Source organism: Hyperoodon ampullatus (assembly GCF_949752795.1).
Source record: "Hyperoodon ampullatus genome assembly, chromosome: 7".
NCBI lineage: Eukaryota > Metazoa > Chordata > Mammalia > Artiodactyla > Ziphiidae > Hyperoodon > Hyperoodon ampullatus.
Genome location: NC_136920.1, coordinates 106,208,174 through 106,220,364, shown reverse-complemented (window position 1 = coordinate 106,220,364; position 12,191 = coordinate 106,208,174). Strand labels below are relative to the sequence as shown.

The window sequence follows — 12,191 nt, the reverse complement described above, 5'->3', positions numbered from 1 at the left end:
AATACCTAGTACAATGTAAATGCTATGTAAAATAGTTGTAAATAACAATGTAAATGCTATGTAAATAGTTGCCAACATGCAGCAGGTTCAAGTTTTGCTTTTTGGAACTTTCTGGAATTTTGCTTTTTTTTCCAAATATTTTCAATCCATGGTTGACGGAATTCATGGATACGGAACAGACAACCAACTGTATATAAAATGGCTTATAAATGTTAGCTCCACAAATGCTGACTAATAAATATTAATCAGTTTGGAGTTTTAAATTGATACCTATATAAACGCTATTTATTATTAATGCTCTTAAGAATTGTTGGTATGACTTACCTAACATTGTATCCAGGGAACTTTCAGTAATTTTGAGGAAATAGAGTTTTAATAAACCAAAGGAGGATAAGGCATTTTGCAGAAATTTTTAAATACCAGATTTAAAGTTTTACTTACAATTTTGATTGTCTGTATCCTCTGTCCAGTTAACACTTTCCAAAAGCATTTTCTCATCCTCAGAAGAAATAATGTCTTCTATTACCATGAGGCCTGGAGGCAAGGCTTGAAGCCCCAACTCTTTCCACTGTGCTGTGGGAAATGAAATTAAAATAGTCAAAATACAAAACTTAAAGTTCTTATAGACAAATAATTCTGTCCAATAGCCATTTATCAGTTCATAAAACCCCAAACCTCATTTTTAGAAATAAGAATGCTGAAAGGCACACAACATATTAAAAACAGAAAAATAAAGGCCAAGATAAAAATTATGGTACATTTTATCCACTGCAATTACCAATAGCAAATAGAACAGTATTTACTTAAATATTTTGTTTGAACACGATTAAGCCACTTTTTAAATCTCACTAAGAAAAAAGGTTTCTCATAATATCTACAGTATGCCCCTCCATAAACAAACCAGATTCTAAATATTGAATATAAAAATTTAAATACTCATTTTTGCTCCTATGGTCAAGTAATAGAAGAGTGTAAAACAACAGTATGGTGGTTTCTTAAAAAACTAAATATAGAGTTGTCATATGACTCAGCAATCTCACTCCTGGACATACATCAGGACAAAACTATAATTCAAAAAGATACATGCACCCCAATGTTCATAGCAGCACTATTTACAATAGCCAAGACATGGAAGCAACATAAATGTCCATTGACAGATGAATGGATAAAGAAGATGTGGTAAATACACACATACACACACACACACACACAATGGAATACTACTCAGTCATAAAAAAGAATGAAATAATGCCATTTGCAGCAACATGGAAGCACCTAGAGATTATAATACTAAGGGAAGTAAGTGAGAAAGAGAAAGACAAATACCATATGATATCACTTATATGTGGAATCCAAAATATGACACAAATGAAACAGACTCACAGACATAGAGAATGCACTTGTGGTTGGTTGCCAAGGGGGGTGGGCAGTGGGAGAGGGATGGTTTTGGGAGTTTGGGATTAGCAGATGCAAACTATTATATATAGAATGGATAAACAATAAGGTCCTGCTGTATAGCACAGGGAACTATATTCAATATCCTGTATACAACATATGTATACATACATATATCCCATATTCAATATCATGTATACAACATATGTATACACACATATATATTCTTTCTCATATTCTTTTCCATATATATACACATATATATATATCGAATCACTTTGCTGTACACCAGACACTAACACAACCTTGTAAATCAACTATACTTCAATAAAAAATACATTAAAAAAATACATCTGGGGGCTTCCCTGGTGGCGCAGTGGTTGAGAGTCCACCTGCCGATGCAGGGGACACGGGTTCGTGCCCCGGTCCCGGAAGATCCCACATGCCATGGAGCGGCTGGGCCCGTTAGCCATGGCCGCTGAGCCTGCGCGTCTGGAGCCTGTGCTCCGCAACAGGAGAGGCCACAACAGTGAGAGGCCTGCGTACCGCAAAAAAAAAAAAAAAAATCTGGATCTAATACAGGATTTAAAATAAAAAACACTCCAAAACTCATTTCATGCAATTTCTTACAGTGTTCAACACGCTGAATGGGGGAAAACCCAAGGACAATATTTTTTGATTAAGACTTATTCCTACAACATTGTAAAACAACTGTACCCCAATTAAAAAAAAAAAAAAGACTTAATCCTAAAGCATACAATTTTCAAAAACTGATCACAAACACAAAATAATAAAAAATCTTGTTTTCAAAATCTGAAAGCTTAAGTCAGATTTAAAATTAAGTACATATATGGATTTCCCCAGTAGCGCAGTGGTTAAGAATCCGCCTGCCAATGCAGGGGCCATGGGTTCAATCCCTGGTCCGGGAAGATCCCACATGCCACGGAGCAACTAAGCCCGTGCACCACAACTACTGAGCCTGAGCTCTAGAGCCCGCGAGCCACAACTACTAAGCCCATGTGCCACAACTACTGAAGCCAGCGCACCTAGAGCCCATGCTCCACGACAAGAGAAGCCACCACAGTGAGAAGCCCGTGCACGGCAACAAAGAGTAGCACCCACTCACTACAACTAGAGAAAGCCCGCATGCAGCAACGAAGACCCAATTGCAGCCAAAAATAAATAAATTAAAATAAATAAATTTTTAAAGAAATTTTAAAAATTAAGTACCTATAGACACTGAGAATTATAACTTCTAAAATATATCTTTAGAGGAGTTAAAGTTTCCTTTGAACCTTATTTTATAAAACATAAATCTGATCATATTCTACTCACCTACCCACTCCCAGCATATCTAAACAAAACTCTTTAATTGCCTAAATAGGTGGCAAATGAATATAACATGAGGAGATTAGAAGTCTAAATTCATCTCAATGTATCTCATTTCCATGGCTCAGTGGTGAAAAGATGTAATAATCCCTGCAGCAATTCTGTAAATCAGTCTACAAAGCTTTTATTTAAATTAGTTAACTTAATTAATTTAAATAAAATTAAATTTAAAAACCAAACAATCGTGTTGGACAGTACAGATATAAAATATGAACATATTTCCATCATCACAGAATGTTCTACTGGACATCGCCACTCTAAAGCTTTGGGGATCTTTGATAGCTAAAGCTGCTCCTCCATAATCATGAATCTTGGCACATCATCATTTGGATCACAATTAATTCCTAAGTGATTAATTGAAAGCTTGTGGGTAGACACTGTAAAATAAATTGGTGATCTAAATCCTCAACAATAAATTTTGAAAGACACAATTAGATAGCAGGGCTCCAAAATAACATGCATACATAATATATTGTTAGGTTGGTAAGCTATGTCTAAATCACCTCCCTTCAACTACTAGTCCCATGCTGTACAAACTAGGCACTTAAAGAATGTTTGTTAAACAAAAAGGGGTTGCTTAACTGACGTTCAATTTTGTTTCACAATAACTGAAACTTCCAACTGAGGTATGAAAAGAAAACTCACACAAAAGCAAAAACCATTTTTAAAAAGATACTTGTTTGATATACCTTTTTCCACAAAATTCAAGTACAGAATAATCTTTTGTCCTAAGTCATCCACTATTTCTTTTCCACTGAGAGTATCATAGGCTTTCTTGGATTCTTCTACAGTTTTGTATCTTACAAATGAGTAGGGCTTATTAGGTGGCATTAAGAGAGCATCCACCAATCCACACTTCTCTAACACCGGGAGCAGTTGGTTCCTACTCACGCGGTTACCCAAACCACCATTGGCAACAATCAGGCTCTAAAAAAAACAAAAAAAGAAAGTAACATGAGCAATTGATATCAACCTGTTATTTTTAAATGAAATTTAAAAATAAGATATTGTAAATAATACTGATTTTTAATAGCCTTTTCAGTAAAATATTCATTTCTTAATGACCATATACATACAAATTAAAAGATAACTTTCACTGTTCATAAATTTAACATAATGAAACAGAAAGAGGAGGCAGAGAGAAGAAACAAGGATTTACATAATACTTGCTTTTTTGCTAGACACTGTGCTATATGTTTTTACCTACTCAATCTTCATTAACATAATCTTCACAACAATCCTACAAAGTGGGTAGTATAAGCCCCACTTCATACAGAAAGAAACTAAAAATCAGAAAAATGAGGTTAAGGTGGTGATTAGTTGGAGCTGGGTTTCAAATTTACTTCTGTCAGTTTCCAGAATCCATACTTTTTGATATAACCATTACACAATGTTTACTAAAAACTAAAGGTAAAGGTACTGGCTGGAAGAAAAAAACAATTACAAGTTCTATTGAACATAAAACAGGAAAAATTTCCTGTTTGTGGGTTATTCAGTCATTTTGCAATTAAATTTTTTTCCTTTGTAAATATCATGCTTACTTCCTGTCATTTGCAATCCTGTTCAACTTTACTCAAGGAATTAGGTAGGGGAGGTCTCCTATTTTTATTCTGATGCTTATGGCCTAGTGCCATTATAGTCTCTGTACTTAAAAAACATCCTACACAGCATTAAGATCTTTAAACTCTGTAGCATAACAGAAGTAAACAACTGATGGCCTACGCTCATCAGTTTCATCATTTATACCATCATTTATACCATTTTCAAAACTTTTCTGAAAAGGGCCAGACAGTAAATATTTTAAGCTTCACAGGTCATATAAGCCTCTGCCACATAGTCTTGTTTTATTTTTAAACAACGCTTAAAAATGTAAAACTCATTCTTAGCACAAGCCAGATTTGACCTGAAGACAGTAGTTTGCCAACACCTGATTTATATGAAGCCGGAGTGTAGAACATAATGTTTTAGCTTCATATGCATAAAATGGGAATATATTCCCATAAAATGGGAATAAACCCTGTTTTAAAAGAATATAAAACAATTATTATAAAATTGGATAATAAGTAAAGCTCTGTTCTTTCATGGGGCAGCCAATACCTTATATGTATGTAAGTATACACACACACACCAATAAACACATTAATACAATACTATAAAATATGGTATAAAATTTAGTCTCAGATGGCTTGTCCTGGACCTCATTCAGTGAAGTTATAAATTAAAGTACCAGAATAGCTTGGTCATATGTAGCCATAATTACAAAAACATTTCCAATATTCCCAAATCTAAGGAACTGCAAAGGTTTTGTAAATGTCAAGGGTCCACCGTCCCATCTAGGAATTGGGGAAAACAGTGAGAGGTGACTTGCGGAATACTAAGGGTCCTCAAAAATGCTATCCAAGTGATTTGTGGGCAATGCTAAAGGCAAACCATATAAAAATGAGTGCAATGGTAGAGGGAAGGGAGGAACTTATTTATTATTACATGTGAGTTATATAATATAATGAAATGTTTAATTTAATAAATAGTTGTTCATCCAAGCAATTTTTCCAGTAATATGAAGAAGAGAATTCAGACTTTAAGTTATCTTCAGTCCTGATAATCTGAGGATAATGGCTCTAGAAAAATCTAACAATCACTATAAAGTTGTACAAAGGTACCTGTACTTATACAGTGAAAAAAGCATTTGTTCTCCCCTAGATAGATAATATATAATTGGAAGTCCATCTACAATTGTTTTCTCTTCCTTTAAAAATACTGAGGAGAAAAAAATAATCAAGTCCAAATAAAATGACACTTTGGAAGCCATGAAGGTGAGATTAAAGCTTCTAGAGATCTGAAGAAAAAAAGTCAACCTCAACCAGAAACAAGTTTCAGAGGCAGCAAAGAAACTTAACCCATTTCTTTTCTTACCACTTGCCTTCACACCCCCTGTAAGGGGAAAAAAAACCAGTTATGCTTGAGAATTGATGAAAATAGGGTATGTCATAAATCTTCTGAACGTCTCACAGCCTCAGTGGGTCTTGGCAGGAAGTGTGTGCACACATGAATTCTAATCTATTATCTACTCCATCCTTTTTTGAGGGATTTGGTTTAAATTCTCTGAAGTTATTGGGTTTTTTTTTTTCATGTATATGTGCTTTTATTGAAGGTGTACTTCAAGAAAGGAAAAGTCCTCTATGATGCTGGTTTTTTGGATGATACCTTACAAGTGTTTCTTCAGTGATTAGCGCTTGATGAAGATTTCGCACCTGCAAAGCACACTGCTCGTCCGCCCCATCCAGGCACTCCTGCCCTCCGTTGCAGAGCCAGGCCACAGGAATGCATCTCCCACCACAGGCAGCTTGCCTCATCACGTTACACTGTATTTCATTGGTCACGGAGCCCCCGAGCCCCCAGCGTGGCCAGCACAGGTGGCAGGAGCAGAAGAAGCACCCGGCGTCTCATGGCTGCGAGGGAACAGTGCAGGAACCTGGGCGTGAGGCATGCTGTGCGTGGATGCCACGGGTGAGAGGGCCTGAAGTTATTAATATTTAAGAAAATCTAAGTTTGGGCCTTTTACCTGCTAATATGAAATCTCCCTAAATAGAGTACTCATTCCTAAACTATGATGCAGTACAGAAGACAGAAAAAGCATTAGAGAAGAGTACTGGTCTGAGAATCAAGAGGTCTAAATTTTAATCCCAGCTTCACCCCCTAAATTGTATGTCTTTGGTCCTCAGTTAGATGCTAGCTAAGCTGCCTTACTACTGTTATCCTATATCTTTAGAACCAGAAAGAATATGATAAGAATACTTTACATTCATGTGGTATTTTAATGACTAAGAAGTACTATCATATATGTGTTCTCTTTAGAATGTAACAATCCAATGGAATAAAAAGTATGTAATACTATGTCCTTACAAATGAAGAAAGCTGAGGTCAAAGGGTACTGCTCATGTACAAATACGTGGAGAAGCTAAGAGTTAAAATAAGTTCTTCTCATTCATAGCCCAGGAAGAGTTTGTGTGTGTGTGTGTGTGTGTGTGTGTGTGTGTGTGTGTGTGTGTGTGTGTGGAAGGGGGGTGGGGGGTGGGGGGGTATGTATACATACATACATATATATCATTTAATCATTGTCCATCAGAAAATAAAAAGGCTTTGTAAATAAGGTCTCATAAATAAGAAATGTTTCGCAGCATATAATCAAATACTTTATAATAGAGATGGAGTTAGGAATAGAAGAAAGAAGACTGCATTAGGGTACAAAAGATCTAGCTTTAGGTTTCTATTCAGCACCTTATATCAATGGACATATCACAACCTTTCAGAACCTTAGTTTTCCCATCTACCTCATAAGGATTTCTAGGGAATTAAATATAATAATGAATATAAGTATGCTTTGTAAACTGTAAACAGTTGTATAGTGTTATTGTTATTAATACAGAATTACAACTTCCTCTAGTTCAACCAACACAGTCAGTGGAAATTCAAACTATACTAGGTTATGTCCCCAAATAGAAAGTTAGCAGGTCCTATCATATGTATATTTAACACAGATCATAACACATGATGGAACAATTATAGCCTTCTTCTCTGAGCAATTATTAACAAATATTACTTAGAACACACTAACATGGCAATACATTTACATTCAAATGATAATAATAGTTTTAGGTCACCTGAGTGGCATAGGATACTGTCTCAATGCCTTCATGTCTCAGCAAAGTATGCCTGGCTTTAATCTGTTTCCTTAAGAACTTCTTCTCAGTTTTACTGAGTTTGTAATTACTTTGGTGGTTGCTGTCCATGGCAATACTTTAAAAAAAAATAGTATAAAATGTCAACCTTAAAGAGTCCCAAGAAACAGTTATAATAATACTATTCATGTATTTTATAGTTTATAAATATTTCTATGTGATAATTTTTAAATGGTTACCATACTTGTCACCAACCAAGAGAAGTAAGAACAAACAGATGCATGGACAATAAAGGAATATTTAAGAAGGTAACAAAGAAGCAAGAACATCTAATAGCATCTCTGGTAGGTTCTACAAAACACGTCAATGCTTTAGTGCTATTAAGTGAGCTATTTTCCCATATGCGTTCCCTTTATTTATGAAGTCCTACGTAAAATGTGCCACAAACAAATCTCACAACATAATGTTAGCAAAGGAAAAAAAGAAGAAACAAACAGACAAAATTTACAGAAGAATATACAGTATGATTCCATTGTATAAAGTTCAAAATCCAAAAGTAAGCCATATGTTGTTTAGAAATACATATATAGCATAATGCAAAGAAAAGCAAGGAAATGATAAACACAAAGTTCAGGAGAGAAGTTATTTCAGGGGGGAGGAGAGAACTGTGATATGAAAGGGACACATAGAGGCATCAAAAATATTTAAGCTAGGTCGTGGTTTAGGTGTTTATTTTATTATTTTTAAGCTATATGTTATATATTTTTGTATCTATAATTTTTTAAATAACAGGTATAAGAACCCCATAGAATTGTGTTTTCATTTTCTTTGAAATATGTCAATCAGCAAGTAGTTACTGAGTGCTATTCCAAAAAAGGTCTTTGCACTATCCAAATCAGCACCCTACATCATGCTTTATTATAGAAGTCTATTTTATTTTGTTCACAGAACTTAACACAATTTGTGATGATTAATTTGCTGGCTTAATTCCTCCATTAGGATGTAAACTCCAAGGAATGCCAGCACACAGTAGGTGCTCAACAAAAATTTGTTGAAGGGATAAACAAATGATAATGAGTGAATATACACATGCCTACTTATGGTCTCAGCACTCTACAGCATACAAATACAATACATAGTGTATGCTTTCAACCAGTTTATAAGTTAGTTGACGAAAACAAACATTAAACAATGAAAGAATATGACGTGTCATTAGATAATTAAGTGTTAATGGTCTTTAGATCTGATATAAATTAGAGACAAAAAAGATAAGATCAATGTCAACTGGAAAAGTTTGGGAGAACTTCAAAACAAAAGGGGACTTGAGCTGAGTATCAAAGGACAAGAAATATAGAGTCATATGGAAGGGAGGGTATCCAGTGAGGCAATAAAGAACAGAAGCTAAAAACAGAAATAGATGTGTTTGGCAAAGACAGTGAGTAGAAGACATAATTTTTTAGAGCAGAGAATGTTGGCTGATCCACCGATTCCACTCTTCACCCACTTGAAAGTCTTCAAAGTTAGCAAATGAAATAAGTTTAAGAAGTTAAATAAAATCATATTCCAGGGACTTCCCTGGTGGCGCAGTGGCTAAGAATCTGCCTGCCAATGCAGGGAACACAGGTTTGAGCCCTGGTCCTGGAAGATCCCACATGCCGCAGAGCAACTAAGCCCGTGTGCCACAACTCTAGAGCCTACACTCTAGAGCCCACGAGCCACAACTACTGAGCCTACGTGCCATGACTACTGAAGCCCGCGCCCCTAGAGTCCATGCTCTGCAACAAGACAAGCCACCGCAATGAAAAGCCCGCATGCCTCAACGAAGAGTAACCCCCGCTCACCACAACTAGAGAAAGCCTGCGCGCGGCAATGAAGACCCAATGCAGCCCAAAATAAATAAATATATTTTAAAAAATCATATGCCAAAACAGCTCTCAAACAGTCAAAACTCTAATTATTAATCTTTATGTATAGAGAAAAATGCTGAGACTATTGAAAGAACGGCCAGTAATCCAGTTTAACTAATACATGGAGCACATGTGATAGGAGGTAAGGCCAGTAAAACAGGCTGGCTGGACAGCACAATAGGGAAATGAGAGGCAAAAGGACTTGCAATAACCCTGCTTAACAAGTAGAAATGCTGGCCTGATCTAGGGTGAAGGCTGTAGGAAGAAAGGAAATAGGGAGAGAAGGGGAGAGGGCAAAAGAAAAGTTCAAGAATAATCAATAGCCCTGATGACTACTCGGACATGAGGGAGGGAAGAATCAGAGATCAGTTACTAACAGGACAGAGCCTGAGTGACCGAGGGGCTAGTGATGTCATTCCAAAACTGGAAAGTCAGAAGAGGGTCAGGAAGAGCTGCTCAGTAAGGGAGGTGATAAGTCAGATTTAGGATATAATATGTTTGAAGTACTGTTAAGATACACAGTTGCAATGTCTGGCTGGCAGATGAAAAACATAAAGTGGCAAAATGAGAAGAAATGAGGTTAGAGAGAAAGCTTTAGGAGTCATCGTTACACAGGAAGGGGACAGCTGAATATATATTTTTAACATTGCACTAATTATAATTATTTGTTCTAATGTTTGTCCCCTTCCACTGGACTATGAGCTCTTTGATGACAAGAATTAAATCATATTTTTGTTTCCCCAGAGCCTCCTTCAGTTTTTTGAGACAGTATAACACAGTGTTTAGGGGTCCAGGTTCTAGGTTCAAAGCTCAGGTTTACAATTTACTAGCTATATGACCCTGTGCGAGTTACTTACTTATTTCTGTGCTTAGGTTTCTTCACCTATAAAACAGGAAAAATAGTGCCTATTCTTGGCACATAACTCCATCCAAACCCTGCACTAAAAAACTTCACCAAACTCTAGCTCATACCCTAAGATGACCCCAGCTCCCCATTAAAATGGCTGCCTGAGAAAACTTAAAATGCTGACTGGATATTTTACTATTTGTTCTAACATCTCCTAACAATAGGCCCCTGACCTCTCTTCTTTTTTAAAGCACTTATTAAAAACGGCTTACGGGACTTCCCTGGTGGCACAGTGGTTAAGAATCCTCCTGCCAATGCAGGGGACACACGGGTTCAAGACCTGATCGGGGAAGATCCCACATGCTGCAGAGCAACTAAGTCCGTGCGCCACGACTACTGAGCCTGTGCTCTAGAGCCCGCGAGCCACAACTACTGAGCCCGCATGCCACAACTACTGAAGCCTGCGCACCTAGAGCCCGTGCTCCACAACAAGAGAAGCCACCACAGTGAGAAGCCCAAGCACCACAACCAAGAGTAGCCCCCGTTCGCCACAACTAGAAAGAAAGCCCGCATGCAGCAGTGAAGACCCAATTCAGGCAAAAAATAAATTAATTAAATAAAATTGCTTAAAAAAACTCAGCTTACAGGGCTTCCCTGGTGGCGCAGTGGTTGAGAGTCCGCCTGCCGATGCAGGGGACACGGGTTCGTGCCCTGGTCCGCGAGGATCCCACATGCCGCGGAGCGGCTGGACCCGTGAGCCATGGCCGCTGGGCCTGCGCGTCCGGAGCCTGTGCTCCGCAATGGGAGAGGCCACAACAGTGAGAGGCCCGCGTACCGCAAAAAAAAAAAAAAAAAAAACAGCTTACAATTGTGAACATGTATCTCCTGCAACTCAGACATGTCTCTCTCAAGGACCTGAGAACCATTCCTTTGAAATGTTTTGTACTTTGATTGTTTTTTTTGCAGCATCATGCGGCTTGCAAGATCTTAGTTCTCCCACCAGGGATTGAACCTGTGCCCTCCGAGTGAAAGCACGGAGTCCTAACCACTGGACTGCCAGGGAATTCCCCCTTTGAAATGTAATCGTCAGGAAGGACAGGGCCTCTGTCTCTCAGTCTCTGTGACAGGATGGAATCCTAACTTCGATAACTGCCAGCTGGCCTAACTGCATTTACACTGACCCACCCTTTATAATTTTTTACTTCTCCGACTCTACTGAGCACCCCCACACACACACCCTAATCACTTCCACACAAATTGGAATGGAGTTTAGCTCTTTCTCCTACTGTCAATAATTACTAAATAAAGTCTGTTTTCACTGCTTTAACTAATGTCTGGCTGTGTTATTCTTTGACACTATCTCATAACTTTGTTAAAAGTATTAAATACGTCTATTACTAAATTACTGTTAATTTCCAGAAGAGCCAGATAAGACCTGTTTAAGAAGACCAAGAAAAGCTGAGAGCCCTCAAAGGAATTATCTTATTGCCACTCCATTCCAGGATCGTCATTTTTGCAGTTAGCACTGAAGAACAGGGATGAATCTACTAAGAATTTTTTTCTAAATATGTTACATGAGCAAAGACTGCAAAGTGGAAGAAATAAGAAAAAAGATGCTGAATACATTTTTTTAAGTCTGACACTTAGAGTCCAGCACCAGTAGATGGAGCCCCATAATCACATTTCTGTCATCCCCTTTCCCTTCTCCTTCCCTCAGTGAGGCAATATTACTACATGTGAAGAAAGACCAGTCGAGTCACCTCACCAAGGAATAGGCTGATACCAGCTGCTGAGATGTGGAGGTGCCCCTTTCTAACAAGGCCACTTCCCTGGCCAAGGGATTTCCACTACTGCACAAAGGCTTGCGTGCTCTTTGCCATGTTATGGGACTGTTATGAGATGTTACAGGAGCCAGGTCACTATTTATTAGAATACCAGCCATGCTGAGTCCAGCCTAAGCACACTCTCCATAGG

The 12,191-nt window shown here is 37.6% G+C and overlaps 1 protein-coding gene across 2 annotated transcripts in view; it reads right to left on the bottom strand.

Annotated features, from left to right (window-relative positions):
* Positions 1 to 7,581, bottom strand: part of ALKBH8 (alkB homolog 8, tRNA methyltransferase) — a gene marked incomplete at its 5' end in the record, with an annotated part of 50,089 nt that extends 42,508 nt beyond the window's left edge. Inside the window, 3 exons of one of the 2 annotated variants that reach the window (XM_079708012.1) lie at positions 442 to 573; positions 3,474 to 3,711; positions 7,446 to 7,581. In XM_079708012.1, the coding sequence (XP_079564138.1) occupies positions 442 to 573; positions 3,474 to 3,711; positions 7,446 to 7,574 (499 nt within the window). The remainder of the gene's footprint in view (positions 1 to 441; positions 574 to 3,473; positions 3,712 to 7,445) is intronic. The other variant, XM_079708013.1, reaches the window with a different exon arrangement.
* Between the last annotated feature and the right edge of the window lie 4,610 nt (positions 7,582 to 12,191).